The sequence below is a fragment of the Pseudopipra pipra genome, chromosome 2, assembly GCF_036250125.1.
Source record: "Pseudopipra pipra isolate bDixPip1 chromosome 2, bDixPip1.hap1, whole genome shotgun sequence".
In the NCBI taxonomy this organism is placed as follows: domain Eukaryota; kingdom Metazoa; phylum Chordata; class Aves; order Passeriformes; family Pipridae; genus Pseudopipra; species Pseudopipra pipra.
The window spans coordinates 23,970,388-23,993,559 of record NC_087550.1 but is presented as its reverse complement, the minus strand read 5'-3'; the positions used below and the strand labels follow the sequence as shown (position 1 = coordinate 23,993,559).

General features: G+C 44.4%; 1 protein-coding gene across 6 annotated transcripts in view; it reads left to right on the top strand.

The window, feature by feature from the left end:
- LSAMP (limbic system associated membrane protein) overlaps positions 1-23,172 on the top strand; it is a 1,003,852-nt gene that overhangs the window by 681,562 nt on the left and 299,118 nt on the right. For 4 of the 6 annotated variants that reach the window (XM_064644403.1, XM_064644400.1, XM_064644401.1 and 1 more), the window contains exon 2: positions 15,959-16,037. In XM_064644403.1, the coding sequence (XP_064500473.1) occupies positions 15,959-16,037 (79 nt within the window). Of the gene's footprint in view, positions 1-15,300; positions 16,038-23,172 lie in introns of those variants that run through there. The other 2 variants (XM_064644402.1, XM_064644399.1) reach the window with 2 other exon arrangements.

Here is a 23,172-nt window from a genome sequence, read left to right as displayed (position 1 = left end):
CGCTATGGTCAGCAGTCATGACCCAAAGCAAGACTATTTCAGGATAAGCCTCAATTTGTCTGTGTGAATTGACAAGCGGCACATGAAATTCTGCCAACCTGGTAGGCTGGCCTCCACTTTCTTGTGTCCAGGATCAGGTCCATGCCTTGGACCTTTGTTGCTCTAATCGTAGGCATGAGGACGCAGGATGCTGAATGTGACACTACTTTGTAGCCAAAGTGCAGGTGCAGCTCTCTGGCCTTGTAATCTTTTTGCCAAGAGTGTTTACTGGGGGAGTGAAGAGACAGGAAGTATGTTACAGCCACATCAGCAGAATGTCAACTTAAGATGGCTTTGCCAACGGAGCTAAACCTTTAGGTCTTTCTCATGGGAGCTTTAAGGTGAAGCTGTCTTTGGGGGCATGTATTAACAGCCTAATGAAAACGAGACAGTATGATTTTAACATACGTTAAGCATAATGGCAAGAAGTAGCTTGAGGTTTAACTGATTTTTAATACATCATGGAAGCATACTGCCTTATTTGTGCTAAGCTGTTAATACACATTAGCTAGCTAAATATGTGTTCTTTGCACTTCTTAAATCCCAGTACGAACAGAGCCAGTAAGAATAGTTTTCTTAAAAGAACATCTATACCAAGTTAAAATCCTAAATGCACACCCTAATTGGGATTTTCCTTTCTTTTGATTGAATATATAAGTCTTACTGTGGCTTTTTGTATTTACTTTTGAAGATGTCTGATGAGGGAATAAGAAGAAATGTTTTTACATTGGTTTTTCTTCTTTACTTTTCATTGCTTATATTCCAAATGTTGTTACAAAATAATGAGAAAGCATTAATCATTTCTCTGTCTGGTCTAAGACAAATGGAAGGAATTTACAAATAATACTGAATGCTTTGGGTTTTAGTTTTTTGTTGTTTGTTTGTTTGTTTTTGTTGTTTGGTTTGGTTGATTGGTTGGGTGGGTTTTTTTGAAACATTTTCTAGTTTTAACATCTATTTCCCTTTACCCTAATTTTCCAAAGTTTTGTGTTATGACTTAGTATTAATATGAAGTAGTTGCTGTAGCTGCCAGATGAGTCATCAGAACAGCTTTGCATTTTTCAGGGGGATGCTAGTATTTGGCAATCTCTTCCACTCTGGTGAAATAACCAAGTGTCATGGTTTAACCCCAGACAGCAGCATCATGCAGCTGCCTGGTCACCTCCCCCCACCAGCACAGTGGATGGGGAGGAGAATGAGGGGGAAAAAAATAGTAAAACTCATGGGTTGAGACAAGAAAAGTCCAACAACTGAAACAAAATACAATATAATAACAATAGTAATAAAAAGAAGAGAGAGATAAAACCCAAGAAAAAAACAAATGATGCGCACATAACACAATTGCTCACCACCCGCTGACCGACGCCAAACCCATCCCCAAACTGCAATCAGCCCCTCTTCTGGATAACTTCCACAACTGTATATAAACTGAACATGACATTGTATGATACGAAATGTTCCTTTGGCCAGTTGGAATCAGCTGTCCTGACCATGCTCCCCCATGGCTTTTTGTGCACTTTCTCATTGGCAGAGCACGGGGAATGAAAAAGGGAAAGCACTACTTGCAACAGCCAAAACATTGGTATCTTATCAACATTATTCTCATACTGAATCCAAAACACAGCATTGTTCCAGCTACTAAGAAAAAAATTAACTCTATTCCAGCCGAAACCAGGACATTGAGGAAGACAAGAGCTGGATTCAGAGAATTGGACCACGTTGAGCAGCTCGTACATCCTTTTCGGATTTGCCATTAGAGCTTCATTAGCTCGATAATCACATTCCAATCACAAAATGTTTCTCTCTGTGTACTCAACCCCATCCATCTCCCTTACAGCTATCCAAACACTGTCAGCTTTATGGAAAGATACTACAGGAACTAGAAACAATGGACACCAGCTTCACATTGTAAAAGCTCTTGACTGCACACCTAAGGGTCATCTGTCCAATACTGATGACATCTTGAATCTTTCTGTAGGGAGTTGAATACATCTAGTAAACTAAAAGTACACTGTATGTTCCTCAGTCATCAATACATTGACTCTGCCCTGGCCAAGGTACTCAAACAGTGTGTTTTAAGATTGGCTCCTGATATTGAGGAGATCTTTAGAAAGCTGAAGGATCATGCTGGAAGTTATAAGGAAGTCTTGATTTCAGGGTGAAATATGGGCATTTTTGCCCTTTCTATCTAAGGTTATTTGGTTTGTTTTCTTGTCATAAGCATTGCTCCCTGACAAAAAGGCCATGGAGCCTAAAACTTAATATTTGTTCTTTTCAGTCATCCCAGTAGGTTGGAATATCCTGTATGCCGATCTCACCTTTCTTGCACTCACGCACACAAAGGGCATGATGGTGTCATATGCCCCTTTCCACAAAGGACTGTACCCTGACCCTCCTTCACCAGTTTCTTTCCTTATGGATTTGCAGTGCCTGGTACATCACCCTCAGCTCTGCTGTGCTGTGCAGGTAGAGTGGGGAGAGTTCACCCTCTGTGAAACCTAAATCCTTTGTGCAATTCTCTGTGGCAGTAAAGAGCAAACCACCTTCTTCACTGCAGAGATTTAAGCTATAACACATTCCTGCTTTCTTGTATATGAACGGAACTTCTGCTTCATGGAGCTTTCTCATTGCAGAGCTTTGAGGGACTGCAGACACATTATATATTAAGTGTTGATTTCTTGTAGTTTTCTTTGGACATTTTTGAGTGTTCATGGCCTTTCTCTGCTTCAATCAGTACTGCTTGATTTGCACAGTGGCATAGAAAGAGCTGTCCAGTACAGAGCCTTTAACAGAGTCATAGAATCATAGAATGGCTTGGGTTTGAAGGGATCTTAAATACTATCTAGTTCCAAACCCAATTCCATGGGAAGGGACACCTTTCACTAGACCAGGTTGCTCAAAGCCCCATCTAATCTGGCCTTGTGCATGGGTGGGGCATCCACAGCTCCTCTGGGCAACCTGTCCAGTGTCTGTCTCACCACCCTCACAGTAAAGAATTTCTTTCTGATGTCTAATCTAAACCTACCTATCACAATGTGCCCTTGTAAAAACCCCATCCCCAGCTTTCTTGGAGTCCAGCTCAGAAGAAAAAAGCAGCAAGGGCCATCCAGAAGCTTCCTGTTACCTATGTAAATATTTTCGTGATGGCTCTCAGAATTCATTTACAGACATTATGTTCACCAAAATGTTTAAATTTTGCTTGAGCTTCACTTGTGGTTCCTTTGACTTTGCTTGTGTGGTATTAGTGCAAATGTGTTGGTGTGATGATTTACAGTGAACATTCAAGTCTTGTATTAGCTGTGTGACTCAATGGGCAAATATTTTCAATGCTTTTTGAACCTTGACCCTTACTTACAGATATCTCCATCTTTAAGCCATGGAATAGAGGCTGAAAATTTCAGCTGGTGTGAGCAATGCATCCTCAGTACCATCAAAGGTATATTGTGAACAAGGCATTGGCTTTTCACGAAGCACTCATCAAACACTTACCAAGAGTGGATGGATTTGTTTCAGAAAGTTCTCAACCAACAGTGAGTGTGATCTGTACATTGCTGGTGGCTAGGAGTCTGATCACTGTGGCCTCTTGGTGTCTGAGTGTTGTTGTTGATTGAATGATGGTGGATAAGACTGGACGATTTGTAATTACATCATATTCAGCTAGTGGAAATATTTCCCAGGGGAATATTCTCATGCATCCATGTTTGTCAGGGATATGCAGACAGCTTGTCTGAAGTCAGAGGAAGAAGCTTTTCAATAACTTACATTAGTATATGTACTGTATTATGTCCTTTAGTAGAGAAGAGAAAAGGAAAGGTCTGGAATTAATCTATACTTCCAAAGAGCCAAATCTGTTTGAACCCCAGTACCTCTTTCCTGTTAGCTGAAAATTGCCTTCCTGCTGTGTGGGTGCTTAACAGATTTTCCTGTATGGTCTTCATCTGCCTCTTGGCACTGGTGGATTGGCTCAGCTAGTGACAGGATAGAGACAGGTCATGTCAGTTCTCTCTATGGCATTACATTCTCTTGGGTGGTTGCTTGGTGTGTACAAGCACACGGTCAGTAAAGAAGTAACTGCTGGGTTTGTGAGTTTTATTTAAAAAATACCAGTAACAGCAGAGACCTAAAATACAGCTCCTTCTGTGGCATATTACTACCTCTTTAGGCTTGGGTCCCTTACTGCTGGTCATACAAGTGCTTTCAGGTGTTGGGAAGCATTCGCAGGTGAGTGGGGATGTCCCATTTAGCATCATGCTTGGATAGAGGGTACTGGACTTAAAGTACCTGCTTGGCTTTTTCTGTCATGTGATGCCCTGCTGATACACATAGGCAGAAAGAGGCTGTAAGAATAGGGGCTTTCTACTGGCATTGGTTCTTGCATTCTCCCCTGCAGAAAATGTTTCTTGAATAGGGACCTTAGTTTGAACACTGCTTTCACTTCATATTGTGTTCTAATAATATCACATAAGAGACATGAAATGGCTTTGATCATAGGGAGTAAATGCCACCAAATATTCTTCTTCGTGCAGCCTTTTCCTTGCTACATTAAAAATTCATGGGCAGTAGCAGCTTCTTCTTTTCAGGACTTAGCTACATCAGCAGATGGTGAGAGCGGGCAGGAATACCAGGGCACGTTGATGGACAGAACAGGGGTGTCCTGAACCAGCCAGGTGCAGGAGAAATTTGCACTTAATTTTCTTATACTGGGTCTGTCTGAAGCCAGACAGATTTACTGTTTGTTCCTCACTTTGATGAGCAATGGAAAATTGTTGTAATTCAGTTAAATTGACATGAATCTGAAGATGTGCCTTAATTTCCATGTTTGCTTTATTCTTTGTGTTGCATTCATCCTCCAACCAAGAGGAGTTTACAGGGAATGAGAGAAAGGCAGACTTCAAGAGGTGAAATTGTAGCCCCACAGAAACTGGTGGCAAAGCTTCGCTTGATTATATCAGGGTCAGAATTCATCCAAGAGGCCGCTGCATCCGACTGTAGAACCTGTCAGGGTTGCCTTTGACATCTCAGACACTGATAGACAACTTGTATGGGAAAATTCTTTGAGCTTTAGGCTCCTTTTTTCTCAGATCCTCACCACATCAGCTGGTAACTCCTTGCATTTGGCAGCAGGTTTTATCATCCCAAGGCCTGTAAAAAGCTTTCCTGCCAGCTCCTTCATGCTATACACTCACCAGTTGTAAAGCATCTCTGGTAAACAATTTTTACTGTTCTTTCTCATAACTGTATGTGAAAGTGGTTGCTTACCAAAAGCTCAGAAGCAGATGCTTGAGTGACTTGGAGCCCTCCATTTCACAAATTCAGGCCTCCCCTGGATTCCCACTGATGTCTGGCAAACACAGGATGATTCCTTGCAGACAGAAAGAGTAGGGTGAAAAGGTGTTATGGACAATGACTTCAGCTAAAAAGTAATCAGATATTCTCAGAGAACACTTGAGGTAGACTTACCCAAGTTCAACGGGTGAGGTATATGGAGTTCATCTTCCAGTCCATTCCTCTATCAGAGGGCAAGTAATGAAGCATGTAAGTGCCCTATTCAGAGCTCCATCTCTTCATCAAAGGTTTTCTTTGGTCTTTTCCTTTTTACCCTGCTCCAGTCTGATCCAACTTTAGTGATTTTTTCACATCACTTGCCTTTGTTCAGCCAGCTGCTATAGTGCTCTGCCCAACCTGCTCTTTGTCCTTCCTTGATCTCTGCCTGCTGGAAGAAGCTAGCAGGCTCATTACATTATTTAAAAACTAGTGGTCTGTTGTATAAATTAAGAAGGTAATAAAGTGTTGCTGAAGGCCAGGACTGTGCACAACCCCCCAGGGGTTTCACAGGAAGCAATGTTTCCATTCCTGTTTGGGTTGTGAGCTCTTTGTTTTATAAAGCCCTGCCAGCTGCTGGATCTAACAGGTTGCTTGAGCTGAGTAAATTGTCAGTAGGGGGGGGGATGCATTTGCTGGCATTTCAGGACCTGCGCCAGATCATGTTCCCACATGGATTTTATGCCCCTCCAGGAGAACACCTGCCTATTCTCCGTCTTATCTGAAAGGCTTTTATAAATAGCCCACCCCAGACCTCTGCTTTAGGAAGCTGTTTCAGGATGTGTGCATCCCTTATTCAGCCCAGCCTTAGCAGTGTCTTTAGCAGTGATTCAGGGAAGAATTCCTGTCCCTTGAAAAGTATTGCTTTTTCTGATAGGTATTGCTTCATCTGAGCAGTTTGCAAGTTTGTCCACACTTGGGTTTGTTTCGACTTATCCAAGCTGATTTAAACATGACTTGGAATGAAATGGCATCAGGGTGGTTCTGAGATGAGGTCTCCTGCTGCTGCAAGGAGCGAAGCCCATAAGCCATACAGCTGCATAGCTGATGCATCCAACTGTAGAACTGGAAATTCCTCGGTTCTGTCTGACATAACCAGATGATGGAATCACCTTCAGCAAAATGCCTCCTCCCCCTGAGAAGCCACCTCATTCTTGCACCTCTTGGTGGGCAGGTCCTCTGTTGTTCCCTCCAACTTCACAGAATCACAATTAAAAGGGACCCACAAAGACCATTGAGTCCAGCTCTTAGCCGTGCACAGGACCATCCCCAAGAATCACACCATGTGCCTGAGAGTATTATCCAAACGCTTTTTGAAGTCTGGCAGGATTGGTGATGTGACCAGTTACCTGGGGAGCCTCTTCCAGCACCCAACCACCCTCTGGGAGAAGATGCTTTTTCTAATATCCAACCTAAACCGCCCCTGACAGAACTTCAGGCCATTCCCTTAGGTCCTGTCACTGGTCACCACAGAGAAGAGATCAGTGCCTTTCCCTCCTCTTCCCCTCACAAGGAAGTTGTAACTGCAATGAGGTCTCTCCTCAGTCTTCTCCAGACTGAACAGACCAAGTGACCTCAGCCACTCCTCATATGGCTTCCCCTCAAGGCCCTTCACCATCTTCACTGCTCTCTAATAGCTTAATATCTTTCCTATACTGTGGTGCCCAAAACTGCCACAGTATTCAAGGTGAGGCTGCCCCAGGTCAGAGCAGAGAGGGACAATCCCCTCCCTTGACCGGCTGGCAATGTTTTGCCTGATGCCCCCCAGAACACAGTTGGCCCTCCTGGCTGCCAGGGCACTGCTGACTCATATTCAACTTGCTGTCAACCAGGACCCCCAGGTCCCTTTCCATGGCACTGCCCTGTACATACATCTGGGGTTGCCCCATAACTTCTACTTTCCCCTTCTGTATGCTTAGACTTAGACCTAAAGTGCCTACCTTTGGCCCTACTTCTTTGCTATCTGGCTCATCCCCAGGACAGTGATATTTATCTGCCAACTCTGTTAGAGGCTGCTGAAAACACCCTATCTCCCTCTCTGGCATCAGATGTCAGGCATCTGTGGCAAAGTATTGGACTAGGAACAAAAGTGGTACAAAGTAAGACTCAAACAGATACAACATAATGCATTGAGGAGATAGTATTTAACAACAGGCAACCATTTAAGCAGACAAAGGCATGATTCAATTCAGTTGTTGGATGATAAAGGAAATAACATTTGTGGTTAAAACAACAGGAAAAATTCTTAACCTGGTGTGATAGTTAGTCATTGAACTCAAGAAGTGGGTGAGTTTCTGTGGCTTGAGGCAGGCAGCTCGACAGGATGACAGAAATGAGGCATGGGAGCAACCTAGGAAAGGGAGATAAACTTGAAAATATCAGGGTGAGGAGGTTGGAGGAGAGTAGCAGTATGGGAAAGATGAGAAGAAAAGGTAAAATGTTAAAAAGTATATGTTGAAAGACTAGGCAGGCACTAACTCCAAACACTGATGCAGAGACATCCCTGACTTGTAGCCTGTAAGAGTGGTTTTAACTGAGTCTTTGTCTGTGAGAGAGTTCTGCTGGCTTTTCATCTTGAAGATCTGGACATGTTAAAGATGTGTTTTCCTCATTTTCAGACCTGAACACAGTGAAACGACTGGAAGTGTTTTCAGAAGCTTGAATTCAGGCAGGTCATAGTTTCAAAGGAACTTTTACCAAATTTCTGCATAAAAATTTCTCTCCCTGTTTGTTGCACGTGAGGCTTTCTGACAGTGCCTGATCTCCTGATAACATCACAAATCTTGAGAATCTTTCTTGTCTTGCTGAAGGCCTCAGTTTAGGTTTCATAAAAGCTATGTTGGAGCTGCTGTAATGGACAAAAATGTATGGCACAACAGCCTGCCCACACTCTATTCTTCACAATAAAAATAATTCCCTGGTAATGATGGATGTGTAGCATGTATCATTTCAGCAAGACTTTGGAGCTCTTTTCAAGATCATTGCTGTCAGAATGATTATTCTCGTCCATTAGAATTGTGTTGAGAACTCCATGCCAGAGCAGGCCATCGAATATGCATCAAGGCTCAGCAGAACGGGTTTGATCACCTCTTAGTTGTATAGAATTCCTGTCTGCAGCGATCTACATCCCTTGCAACTGCCAGGCAGTTGTTTTGGGGCCTGTTAAAGAGTAGGCTAGAAATAGGTCACGCCTGGCATGTTCTGTAGATTGTGTCTTGCAGGGGCTTTCTGTATAGTGGTGTCAGGTCGTGTCAGATCATCCTGCAGTCTTCAGTGCTTCACACTTTTTAGACTATTGGAAGCTTATGTTAGGATCTCTGCTACGTAGCTGGAAACTTTGACACGCCCTGAGAGATAGGGCAATTTTATACAGTTAAAGTAGACATCTGCTCTGATGTGCCCTCAAGAGAAGATTACTTCTCTGAGGGCAGAGGGAGCCTAGGGTGATTAACTTTTTGTGCCTCTGTGAATGACTCATTGAGTGCTTTACCCAAATACACTGAGGAAATTGGGACGGTGTATCTCCCAATTCCTGCTAGAACTTCTCAACCTCTAGGTCACCTCTACTTCTCTGTTGGAAGGGACTGTTAACCATTGTAGTCTCCTTCTCTGAAGTCAATCCTAATTACTTGTGCTGAGGGCAGTACAAGTAATTCTCCAGTGCTGAGGAAAGTTTTGGGGGGGCAACTTGGGTGGATAGTTTTTGGATTTAAGCAGAGAGAGCTACTGCCTTCCTATGGGAAGTAAACTATTTAAAGACCTGTAAGGTTGAACTCTGGGTCTGCTGAACTCATCAAGTGTTATGTGACATTTGTGAGGCAACAGGACTCCCAAATATAAAAAGAGATCTTGAAGTTGTCTTCAGTGGGAAGTACTGACTGCTTGTCTAGATTCGCATGCCTAATTCCTATAGCCACACTTAAAAACACAGGTTGACATATTGCCTCGCTCCGTGAGAAATGTCGAACTGGGATCAGCTGTTTTCCTGCTTCTGAAGCCATGAGCCAGCCTTTCTTGTGAGGACAGGTCCCACAGTTTCCCACTGGGACTGCTGACTGGGCTGGGAGATGGCAGGCAGCTTGGCTCCCTGCCACGCAGCAGCAGTGGCTGAGCAGCGTGGCTTCCCCTGCTTTTGAAGTGATTTGACGCCCTCTGGCAAACAGCAGCTGCAGAGTCCAGTTCTGAGGTGTTAGTAAGGAAGTCGCTAATGGTACATGATCTTTCAGGGAAAAGGTAGTGTGACACTCTTGAAACCACTGACAACTTTTATTCTTGTGTTTACATCAGGCTGGAAGGGCAACTTTTGTTTTAATCAAAAAGGGAGCACTCTCTATGTCTCGTCCCTCTCAAGTAGGAAGGACCCTGTTACAAATGACTAAGTAGTTCTACAAGCACTTGCTGTGGTAACAACCAGTAATTAAGACCACAAACGAACTGCAGTGCTAATTCTTTAATCCTGCTTGGTCATACTGATGAAAAAAGGCATCTTTAGGCTACTATTTACCTCCTGTCCAGCCTTCAGATTTGGTCTTTAAATAAACGTGAAACTTTCTAAATTAGAAAGTCAGAGCACGCTCTTTATCCAGTCAAACAAGTTTTTCTCTTTCAAAGGTGATAACACAGTTTTCTACCCATGCAGTGCAGAGGAAGATGAACTTCACAACTCATGTTTAGGTGGTGGAAACCAGCATAGCTCTTCTGACACTGGTGGTGATATGTCAGCTTACAGCAATTGAGAGCCTAGCCCTTGACCTCTAAATTGTCCACACCAAGGACATCAATTGTGAAACTAGATCGATTGCATAGTAACATGGTTACAAATTTGTGAAAATCAGCTATTGTTCTTGTACGGCAGGAAGTTCTGTTACAGCTCAGTGGCCACACTTAGAAAGAGGTGTTGTGCGTGCACGTTATCGTCTGCAGTTATGGCCTATCTGAGTGCTCTCAATGCAGTAAATCCTTCTACCTAATGAGGTCCTTACTGCAGCAGAAACTTGGTCTTTTTGCATTATGCATCTGGATGTGAGTCTTGGCCCTAAGCTGGCTCTGATTCTCAGTATCAAAAGCCAGTTTAATTTATAGACTTGCAAAATATTAATAAAAACCATATCTTTCCTAAAGCACTTTAAGGAATGGGTACTTCTAGTATTAAAGCCATTTTATACATACATTTTTCTCAAACCACAGAATTTTTTCCTATAACATGTCCTTCATAAGTGCCTTGGGGATATAAATAAGTGGCATTGATGTTCTAGTCGGCACAGGATCATGTTTGGTAGATGGCATCCTGTCCTTAGCAGACTTCCTTCTAATGATGTCATGGAAATTATTTCTCTGCTCTTTCCAGCAGACTCTGACCTGGCATAGTTAGAGACCACTTTATTAGGGAGGTGTAGGTGAAGGAATGGACAAAATATGGTCTATGGGAACTCTCGGAATATGAGAAGGGCATTTACCATTTAATGCTCATCTTCTCCTCAATTTGCCTCTTGAGGCATCTGATATGTTCGAATGATTTTCATTTTCTCTTCTAGCCCTGCCTTTCCTCCTTTTCTCCTACTCTTGTGGCTCCCTGTATCCCAAGATCTAAGGGAGTGTGGTACATAGATGCTTAATTGCAGTGGGATGCCACCCTTGCACATCAGGGTGGAAATGTGTACATGTAGGAGCTGCAAGTACAGGAATGAAGAGAGGAAGGGGAGATCACCCCTGTCCTGCCATGGTCTCTTAATCTTCCTCCCCGTGTGGCAAAACCCCTTCGGTTCTTCCTCGTTCCTCTCCATAACTCCTCTGCCAATGCGACAAAATTGCATTTTCTCTTCATGGCTGAGAAGCTTTGAGCAGGTATTGCTGCAGAGTACAGCAGTGTATCTTGACTAAACATGTTATAGCTCACAAAACATCATATGTTTTTGCTCACTGTTGCAGATACCCCAAATAAAGTCCCTAGATGCTTGGACTCTGCTGACAGAGCCATGATACAGTCCCCTTAAAACAATTGTGTCGGTCATTATAGGGTCTGGAGACTGGTGTGAGCAGTTTTGTATGTTTAAGAATGCCTTTTCCCTGATTCCAACAATATTTGGAATCAACTTGCCAGTTTTGGTGTGGCTAGTAGTGCTTGAAAGTCAAGTGAGAACAGTTGCTGTTTTGTGGCTGTTTGTGGTGTGATTTCATGAGCCTTATTTCAGCTCCTAGAGGGCAGCCATCCCCATCATACAGATGGCTGTTGCACTGAGTGAAGTTTCCATGGATCACTCTTTGCATTTAGCCACCTCAAATGCAAAAAAAAAAAAACCAAACCAAAAAACCATTCCTATTTGTGGACACAGTCCATGCTTTCAGTGTCTCTTGGCTCTCCATGAAAAGCAGATGGTACTTCAGGCTTTCCCAGTGTCAATCCATGAGCATCTGTAAAACTGAGCTCCCACACAGGTAGGCGGAGGTGACCTGAGTACCTGTCCCAGAGGATCTCAGCACTGCCTATGCCAGCACAGGCTGTCCATCCAGGGCCAGCATGAAGCATCTCTCCTTCAGTTGGCTTAGTATCCAGACTGTGATGTCTTCAGCAGGTTTCCCTCACAGGGAAAGTAGGGCTCACCAGGCTATGTTAGCTCATGCTGCTGTTTTCCTTCCAGCTTGTATGCAGAACAATCCCACACTCATAGGGTGGAAACACAGACACCTTCCTGAACCTGTCATCCAAGCCTTTCTATCATGTCTCTGGCTGTGCCATACAGCCCACGTTCATCAGTGTGGTGCTCTATGCCCTGTTCCCTTTGAACAAGGTATAAGTGTTTTGCATTAGAGGAGGGTGATATGGTACCTGTAGGGCTGGGCTTGTGCTGCCCATCCGTTCCTGAACTGCATGGTGACAAAATTTGGTCAGCCAGGCTCGTTCCGCCAGTCCTGCACCTACCAGGAGTATTGATAAGTGGCATTAAAAGGCAGCAGTAGGGATTTGTGGTGTCCATGCTCTAAATGTTTACCTGAATTTTTCCTCAAGTTTTCGGAGGGTAGGAAAGTTAGAAAGCAGACCTGCTGTTCATTATCTGCTTCCAGCAGGGGGAGATGGGTCCAGAGAGTTATTTCTTCTGGGAACACGTACAAAAATAACATTATTTATTTTACTCATGAGGCGCTCTCCTAGGATTTGTGTGATTCCTGCTTGTTTGGCCTTTTACACCTAGGCAACCCCTTCTTTTTGCTTCTATATGCTTCTAAAAGCAAATAAGACCTATCAGCTTTAGTTTTTGTTTTATTTTTCCCAAGGTTTATGAGACCCTCAGGGAATTTCTTCCTCATCTCTCTGTTTATTATGATTATTATTATTATTATTAAATAGTTATGCTGTGGTGGTTCTAATGAGGATTGTATAAATGCGGAAGAAGATGAAGACATTCCCAGCACTGCCATATTAGCTGAGAGGCAGCTCAGAGTCCACAGTGATCCACCCCTCTTTGCAGGGAGGCAGGGCCACATGCAGTCCCATCTCAAATCAGGATGTTACTAGAGTCTGGAGACAGGATTGCTCCCTTTTCCCTCCCTGAAACCCTGTCGTTCTCTGTATAAAACATATTGGTGCCACTTTCTATGAACTATATTTAACTAAGCATTAAATTTAGATTTAACTGGATAGTTATTGCCTCCTAAGTAAATACTCTGAGATAAGGAAATATTTAGTGAGCTCTAGCAGTTGGGTGGCAGATGCTTCTTGCGTTGCATAATAGTTAATCTTCGACAAATATGTTTTCCTTACTCTGCTGGCATTTAATTATCATACAATAGCTCTTATTAAATGTAGATGAAACATATGTGGGACACCCTTGTAAAAAGGATCCATGTAACACTGGTTTGCAAGAGGGGTGCATTTCTTTCATTGGTTACTTCATATGAGACCAAGTCTTTTAGCTGTACTCGAATTCTGGCACAGGAGTGCATGGGTTTCCTGTTGGTGATGCCAATCTTCTGCCATGCCAGCAACTTGATGGCATCTTTGTCCCTTGCACTGTCCATTGCCCTAGTGTGGTGGTTACTAGCCAGAAATCAGATGTCAGCAGCATGGTCTTCAGAGCAATATCCTTGTCGGGTGACATCTCTCTCTGCAATAGCTTAGGAATATCTGGTGTGTGGATTAACCCCTTTAGCTCCTCATTCTTCTCCCTCTGGTGCTATCGGTGTCAAGTCTCCTGCAGAGGAAGTGTCTGACTTGCCTCACTTTTTGGCTTGAATACAAAGCAGTCATCTCTTTTTGCCACTGCATGCGTGGCACTGGAGCAGCAGTGTCATGACCTTAGTCCTTAATTTCTGTGCCTTTAACACTTGCAGGGATTGTTTAAGTACTCATAAACAGTGTGGCTTTTTTAAGTACTCATAAACAGTGTGGCCTTTCCATACCAAGGCTGCAGGGGCCAGTTTCTAGGCATTCAGAAAGCAACTGGACACATTCCTGGAAAAAAGAAAATCATTCAAGTACCATTAACTACAAAGACAGTGCCATTGGCTGGGGACATGCCTTAACCACAAATCACTGGAAATAGATAAGTGCCCTGGGGCAGTGCTTCTCTTGTGCTTGTGTGCTTCCTTAGGAATTGGCTTTAGGCTACACTTGGAGACAAAACTAAGGGTTAGAGGGACCTTTGATCTGATCCCATGTGGCCATTCGCATAACACAATGACATTCCTTATGTGTCTCCAGTTTGTGTCCACTGTATCCCACAAGGCTTCAGGAGCAGAGGTGAAGCAGGCATCGTACAAGTGTTTTTTCCCCTCCTGCACACACACGTAGCAGCGCTGTGATCCCGCAGGACAGCAATTCTCAGCCGATCTCCCATGGCTGTTCTTGCACCTGCTTCTCTGGACCCCTCTCAAACCACGCCTTCCCTCTTTGCTTCCCCGTCCCAGCCCCGCCGTGCTGTGGCTGCAGAAGGGTTACACTAGCGAAGCATCCCTAGAAACAGTTCTCGTCCCTCCCGCAGGGCAGAGATCGGGCTGGGGAAATGGCAGGCAGGCAGGCAGGCATCAGCAGTAACACACACAGCTTATTCCTCTCCATTAATTTAATCTCCCTTCTCTTTGCGGTGGCGGTGGTATGTGGGCTGCGGGAGCGTTCCCGGGTGGGCAGCGCTGCTGCCGGCGGGCGCGGGGCTCAGCTGCGGGCGCCGGCAGCCGGGAGGACAGGCCGAGCATTCACACCGCGGGCAGCTCAATGCCGGCATTGTCTCCGCTCCGTCCCTCCGGCTGGGAAAGGAGGTGGGGGGCGGGAAGGGCTGAGTGGAGAGAGGTGGGAGGGAGGGATGTACAACTGCTTATCTGTCGAGGGGAAAGTCTGAGAGGGGAAGAAGCAAGGTTTGAGGGTGCAGAGGCAGTTGCCAAGGATGCTGCTCTGTAAATCAGTTAGCGTGTGGCTTCAGGCCGCTAAGCCAAGTTGTTTGCACTTTTGGCCACGGACCCGTTTTCCTCACTATTTTCTCTTGAGAATATTGGCCGTACCTTCCTCCATTCTCTCTGCCCTGCTCCCTGTGCCTCCCTCCCGCTCAGCATCTCCTGGCGGCTCCTGCTTTCTCCTCTCCGGTGCTGCTTCCCGCTCGCGCTCTCTTTCTTCTCCTTTCCCCAGCCCTCTCTTCCTCTCCCATCCCCTTCCCTCTCTGCTTCTCCCTCCTCCCCTTTCCTTCGTGGCTTCCCCCTCTGCCCTCCAGCCCTCATCCCTTCACAAGCCCCTCTCCCTGCTGCAGTGCCCCGCTCCCCTCCCCTTCCCAGCCGCCGTCCAGCTCCCCGAGGCCCGGCCCGGCCGCCGTTTCCCGGTCCCCCCAGGGCAGCGCCGCTCCCCGGCGAGGGCGGGTGGGGGCGCGGGGGCCTCGGGGCGGGCTGTGCCCGCGGGAGAGGGATGGGGAACGCGGCTGGCGGCTCTTTCCGCGCCCGCCGCCGCCGCTGTAGTGCCGAGCTGCCGTCTCACGAGTGTGGCTCCCTCCTCCCTCTCTCTCTCTCTCCTCCTCCTCCTCCCTCGCTCCGCCTGGGAAAGTGGGTTAGGAGGGAGCGCGGGGCTGGAGGCTGCACAGCCACAGGACCATCCCCTCCCGCAGCCCGGCGGCACAGGATTCCTCTTGTTCCTTTTCCTTTTTTTTTTTTTTTTTTTTTTACCACCTCTCTACATCACTCTAAACGGGTCGATTTAATTGTTATTATTTTGTAATTATTTTACTACCTGACTTTTTCCTCTTGCTTCTTTTTTCTCCCTTCTTTTTTGATTGAAGGCTGTGCTAAGACTTTTTTTTCTTTTTTGAAAATCTTAAAAAAAAAGAAAAAAAAAAAGACCAGGTGGGGAAAGAAGCCAACAAGAGACTGAAAAGAGCAAGAGAAAGTGGCAGCTAAGAAGGACTGTGAAATCACCTCCCCTTTCTGGGCTGTCGATCAGAGCGAGAGTTGTACATTATTATTATTGTTTTTCTTTCTACATCTATCTGTCCACATACACAGGCAGAGAGAGAGACAAGTAGAGACTGAAACTCGACAAGACCAGCCATGGTAGCAAGGGCTCAGCCTGATCGGAAACAATTACCGCTGGTCCTACTGAGATTGCTTTGCCTTCTCCCTACAGGGCTGCCAGTCCGCAGCGTGGATTTTACCCGAGGTACCGATAACATCACCGTGAGGCAAGGGGACACAGCCATCCTCAGGTAGGGCATTTTGCCAACTCTTCTGCTTCTGTGTATCTGTATTTCTATGTATGCAACGTATACATGTGACGTGATACATATTTGTGTGTATATGTCTCTGTGAGAGTGTGTGTTATTTTACCTCTGGAACTGCAGTAGCAGCAGCTGCTACAAACAAGCTCTGCATGCGTGTACTTTAATATGAAAAAATCGTAAAGCTTTTGAATACTTCTTGCCACCACTTTGCTCTGTGCAGTGCTCTGGATCAAAAGAATTTCAGTGGGGAAGATCCGCTTGTGTTAGCCAGCTCTTGTGAACGTACACTTTCCACCAGCCCTGCAGTATCAATAGAGAAATCGAAAAGGGATCCAGCTGTGCTTGCCAGATGTTCCATTGATCTTCCCGTGCTTCTTTTTGTACATATGCAAAAACTTTATCCCTGGTGCTGCCAGAACTCTTGGGCAAGTTCTTTTGGAAAACTCTGGGTTTTAATTTTATTTGTTTATTTTTATACCCTGTGTGGAGGGAAGATGGATACAATAGTTGAAAAGGCTGGTGAAAACATGGTGTAGGAGCTATGACATTTTTGAAGGTTGTATCTTTTTCGGTGTGTTGATGTTTTTGCAGGGCTACAATAAATGGGTGTATGTTGTGCCTATGTGTCTGATTGTAATGAGGGTGTCTTTGCACATGAAACCTTGCTCACTGGCAGTATTGAGTGTTATATTTCTGGTTTTGTTGTGCAGGCTTTCTAAAGGTAGTTCTGACACTACTTGGGCTTTCAGTTAGGAGTGTCCCAAATAACTAAACTGCAGTAGTCTTTTTCCTGTGGGTTTTGTTTTCACATTCTGTCTTGTTCAACTTACCTGCAGTAACTTCCTTAGTGAAGGAAAATTCTCAGTGTGTGAGTGTGTGCACACACTGTGTATTATGACTATAAAACTACTGTGTGTAATTTAAAGTAAGTCTGTGATCTGTATGAAGAGCTGATAGTGCACAAACCCTGAAGCATCAAGGGAGCAATCCCCTAGCAAAGCTAACAGCAGCAGCAAAGTTTTCTTTCTCTTTCTGTGAAATAAATCCTGCTGAATGTCACCAAACGGTCTGCTACACGATCCCCTGCATCCTGCATCCCTCCCATTTAATGATAGAGGGAAGAAGGATGCTAGAGGAGGGATGTGTGAGTGCGCTTACGCGTATCGCTTCTCTCGGCTCCCGTGTGCTCCGTTGTTTTGATCCTGGAATATCCATTCAGCAGCTTCCATTCCCCAGCTCTCCAGACTTGTTAAGTCAAATGTGAGATTTATCCACATGGAGTAATAGGATTTACAGAGTAATTCATCTGCCTTGCATATGCAATGGAAGTGGTTCAGATTAGACATGGTAAACACCTAACAAGGGGTGTTGACTCTGACTCTGGCTTCTCTCCTTTCCCTTCCACTCACTAGCAATTCATATATCCTATTAACCCTTTTTTAGCAGGACTCCTAGCTGACTTATCCCATTTTTAAAGGCAAATCGCCTCCATCAATCATTTATTTTGGAGAGGCTGCTCAGACAGATGTTTGCCAGCATACGTTTGGTACATACAGCAGCAGACAAGTCATTAAGCTCACTTGCCCAGACAGGGGTCACTGAATTTCTATTTCCCACTTAACCCTGGAGCTTTTGAGTTTATCTAGACGCTGTGTGCTAAAGCTGCATTTGCAGCAGAGAGGGCTAAGCGAATGGTGGAGTTGGTGCCTGCATGTTCTGTGTGTGAAGCGTTTGCTCATCAACAAGCTCAATGGGGCTGCATGGGAGAGTGGTTTCAGTGATAGTGTGTGGCTTGCCAGTGTTATGTTAGGCACTAAAATAAAACACCTGAGTGAAATGATCCAGCTGTGTCAGCCAGATGTGTGCCAAGTGACACAGTCAGCAGGAGCAGCACACCACCCAGCCATGTAATGGCTTGCCCCAAGCAATACTGGCAAGGCTGCGTTTCTCTCAGAAGTGACTGTGGCCGGTACACAGGCTTTACCTCTCTCAACTGCCTTCCTAGGCTCTTTAAGCAGATCTGGCCAGCTATATGTTCCCATTTCTTGGGAAGGGCAGTTGTCCCTCCTCCTTTTCCCTGGGCCCATCCTCCTGTTTCTAGGATGTTTCAGTCTTTCCTTCAGAGGTGAGACAGAAGCCAGGCTGTACTGGGCGACAGGACTGCCACATAAAGCTGGAAGGTGTGAGATTTCCCTGTGTCCCATAGATTTGAGGTCCTGCAGGATAACATTTAATTTCCACCATTTTAAAGCAAGTGTTAGTTTGCTAGCTTCCCCCTTGCTGTTTTCCTTGACCCCCAAAACATAACACAGTTTAAGACAGCCTTGTGTTTGAAAAACTCCCAGTGTCTTGCTTTCCCTGTCTATAGATCCACTAGTAATGATGGAAGGGAAAGAGCTAGATGGGAAAAAAACATTAGATAATCTATACTAACTGTGTTCAGATCTTTACCTCCACAGAGTGACAGGTAAAAGATGTCTATACATGGATCATATCACCCGTCTTTGCTAAACATCTGCTTCAGAGGGAACAGGGAGTGTGCAGCATCAGTTTACCAGTGCTCAGTAGCTCTATCCTGTAGCTTGAAAGCTTGAAGGGAAATGAAAATGTAGGAGGGAGAAAAAATGATATGCAGTTGGAGAGAAATAAAAGCAATGTACATAATGATAAGATATCAAAAAACATTTTGTTCCTGTAAATTGTGATGCAAATCATTCAGCTAAGCACACAGGACAGGATATTCTGAATGAGTTTTCTCCTTTGGGGCCTTATGCATTTGTATATAGGGTTACACTTGTGGGCGGAAGAATGGGTGGGTGGACTGATCTATGAAGTGGAGAAAAATGGTTTATTATAAGCCCTAATGTTCCTAAAGGAAGCCACTCCTCTGAAGCTTCATCTACAGCTTGTTACTCAAATAGAATTATTCTGAGAAGTTTGGAGATGACTTTTTAAAACTACAGCATTTAAAATATTCTCTCACTATGGGACTATTAAAAAATGTCCCTAACTCTAAACTGGCTCATCTCCTAAATGACCTGGCAGCAGATTTGATTCATTTGTTGGCTTTGCTGAAGGTTGATGACTTTTAGCAAGTATTTGGCATGGGGAAGTTAGGGAATTGCAGAGAGAATAAAAATAGCTCATGATGGACTATCCACAGGGAAAAGGGTAATGATCCGTTCCTTAGAGCAAGGCAGAAAAGAGAGGAGAGGTCTGAGAGCTGCAACAGGTGATAATGGCTTAGCAGAGTTGCTAGTATTTATCCAGCTACAACCAAGAAAAGAAAGCAGGATGTTTCAAAGATGACACTGTATATTAGTGACACTGTCAGATTTTCTAAGGTTTGATTTTTTAACTCTGTCTTCAGCAAGTGAAGAAAGACACTGAACCTTATTTTCAGTATTGAGAAAGAATTGTAGGCTGCAGTTCCTGCCGATGTTTTGCTGACAAAATTACAGTCATGAGGTTGTCAGGTTTTGCAACTCCCTGGCTTAATGCTAGGAAAAAAAGGAAAAGAAAAGAATCTCCAAACAAGAAATGCTCAAAATATCCCCCAAATTAATTAAAATAGGAAAAGTAAAACAGTCCCCAAACCCAAGTCTTCTCCAGCATCCTTTCCCACCTCATTTACTGTTCTCATATTGGGTGAACAGGGACCCTGTGGTCTGTTGTGCACAGTCTAGTGAGGGGATGAGAAATAAGAGGATGTTGGCTAAGTTGGGACATGTGCAGTAATGAAGAGCAGCTGCTGCAAACTGGGGAAGGGAGAGAACTGTGCTTTTGTGCTGTGTTTGGCCCTTAAGATGGCTTAGAAGCAAAATGGCAGTGCTTATCCATGCTGTGGGATCACATACCTCTACAGCATGTTAGGGGAAAAACATCAGCTCCCTCAGGAACCATCACAGCAGTTCACCCCAAAATATCTTTAAAGCAGTATTCTGAGGGTGTCAGCGGGACTTGCAGGTTGTCCAGGGCTTTTAGTAGTCCTGGCACAAGTGCAGATTTGGCCTTTAAAGACTCCTGAAATGGAGCTTGTCACTAGCTGGAACCAAAATGGGTCACATCCCCATTCCAATCTGCTCAGTTATACCAGTACAAATCCACCAAAGCCCAAGGGCACTGCCAGAAATACCACATTTGTCTTTGGGGCAGATTCCCGGGGACTGCTAATAAAGAGGTACAAGTGACTCATACAGGGCTTAAGCTGCTGAGCGCTGCTCAGATGATGTTCAACCTGTTGGAGAACTGGGATCTCGCCAAGGCCAGCATTTGGCTCATTGCTCCGGAGTTTTTCCAAGCATCAACTTTTCATCAAGAATTAAATCAATCTGATGCTTATGTAGAGATGAAAACCAACATTTAACAGAGTGTGCATTTTTAATTTTTACCAGGTATTTCTAAATAATGTGAAATTTCAGGCTGATAGCGTGTTTAGGAATTTCCATCGTAATGGGTACTTAGTTACTTCAAGTTACATGTGTCAAAGGATGGGCTAGAATCAAATTACCAGCAGTAATGATAGTGCTGTTGGTATAATCCTGCAATATAAGCAATTTATGCAAACTCCGTTCTTGGCCTCCCGGTATTTTGCTGATACGTTACACATGGAGCTATGCTAGAGGACAAAGGCACCTCAGGCAAAATAGCAACACAGCATCACAACAAAGTTTATGCCCTATACAGTCATTTTAAAAGAAAAGTAAAAGCTGTTCAGATTACACTTATAATTAGCATATGATTTATAACAGGGAGCACTGAGCTGAGCTCTTTGCTAGAAATGAGAATAGGCATGTTCAAAGGTATAATGCTACATAATAATACAGTCTTGGCAGTAAAATTGTAACCTTAATTATTAGGGGTATTGTTGTGGCACTTAAAGGCCACCACTGAGTTGAGGGACCCTTTTGTATTAAGGGCCATGCAAGCACAGAGTAAAAGAGGCACCCTCTTCTGCAGGGCAGGCAGGCTATTAGCTGGATTGGACCGAGGCTGGGGGTGGGCAGGAGGTGCTCGGAGGGTGAGGGGACTCGCCCAGGGTTGCACGGCGGGGCTCAGGCGCACCCAGCCTAGCAACCCATCCATTAACTTGGGCTGCCACAACCCAGCAAACGTGACACATGAGGATTCCCTGGTATGTCCTCATCTGCACTGCTATTGACTACAAGTCCCAAGTGCTTTTCTCTCTCTCCGGTCTGTACAAAGCCTTCATTATCAAATCCAGTGTACATGTGTCGAGAGAGGGTGTGTTGGTATCTGTGCAAACTCTGCTGATGCTTTCCTTTAAATAAAAAATAAAAATGTATAAATGTAGTAACAGATGATGTTGCAAAACTTCCAGATCTGGCAGCAGATGGTGCCCTTATATGAAGACACACATGCATCCATAGATATGTGTGTGTGCATACATATGATAAAGGAAGTTGCAATATGTGTGTGGTCAAAGGCTGGTGATTTTCATCTCTCCTTATGCACACACAGTATTTCTATAGGGTCTGCCCAGTGGTGAGGGGGAGCCTTTGTGATACTGAGCTTTCAGCAAAGTGGGACTAACTCATCACAAGGAAAGGTGGAATGAAAATTGAAAAAGGATAGGCTTTCTTTGGTGAAATTATGTATATTTAATAACACCGTATGGAAAATCTACGCTCAGAAAGATGGAGGAGGAGAGACAATATCAAACTGTATGGCTTTAACCTCCTCCCCTGAGTCTGCACACACACTTCAGTTTGCAGCTAAGTACCATATGTTTTCCTACTTAGTTGGCATTAAAATTTATATAGTAGTACATGTTACCTGGAGTGTCTCAGAGTCAGTACCTCTTCCATCCACTCCCCTCCCCAGCAGGTCATGAGGAAGGACCTAGTCTTAAAATAGCTTGTAGTTACTGGAATTTGCCATCTCATAACTATAAATTTTCAAAATATATATTACGCATACCTGCCCTTTATATCCAGACCCACAGGCATCTGATTCTGACAGAGCTGCAGGGCCACAGCTCAGTGCTGATGCAGCGGCAGGACTTCAACAGGCTTACTGCGAGGCTGAATATAGCCATTTCCATTGGAGGTACCTAGTTTTGTTGTCCATCAAAATTCACTCTGGTTTGTGTGAACTCGTGCTCTGCTGGAGTAAGTGCAACAGAGGGCACAAAGGTGAAGTCAGGAATTTACTGAGTTTTCTTTTACTGTTCTCTTGCTGAAGAAGAAACGAATGTGATTTTCAGCTGAATCTGATACCAAAACATTTGCTTCAGGCTTCAGGCACATCTAACATACCTGGTTTTATGGTAAGTAATGGGAACTAATAATGATGAGTTTCACCTCTGCCTAGAAAACAGCTATTTCAAAATAGTTATTTCAAAAATAGCTATTTCAAAACATCCAGTCTCCCCTGTGCTTGTATATTTGCACAGATTTTTATTAGGAGCAACTTGATTGTGTGGGAGAGACCAGCTATGATCCCAGAGTGCCCCCACAGTCCTCAGCCCTGTGTAAAGAGAGAAATAGCCCTGCTGCAGCTCTATTGATTTCACCAGGGTTGGGCTTTTTGAGTCCTAGCTAACTTGATGGAAGTGAGCCCGCTCAACTTGGGCTGAAGTTCAGCAGATATTTTGCAATAGCACATCTGTATGAGATTTGGGAGGTGCGTGCTTGCATGTGCCTGTGCTCAAGTGTGCGTTTCCCTACATTTGCTCCCACTTAAAAATGGGAAGTGTTTTCTTGTGTGTAGTTGGACAAATGTTCATATAATTTGTAAAGTTGCCACACTTGTAACTGAGAGGCAGCACTGCTGGATGGACAGGATAAGGGTCTGCTTACTTGGAGGTCTATGTGGCTTTTTCCAAATCCTGGACCTCAGTAACCATTACTAATGCTGGAAGTGTCCTTTTGCTTCAGTATGTCTCAGTTGCTACAGCTGTTAAGGAAAAAAGCAGCAAGTGAGGAGAATATAGCATCTTTCTCCTCTGAGGCTTAATGGTTAACACCACTGTAGATCTGGCCAATACTGTCCCTTTCCAGTAGCAACCTGAACCACTCTCACTTCTGAAATTGGCATTTCTGTGGCAGAGGGAAGTAGTGAAAAGTTTCAAAGAGCAGGGGGTTCTTGTCTCCCACAC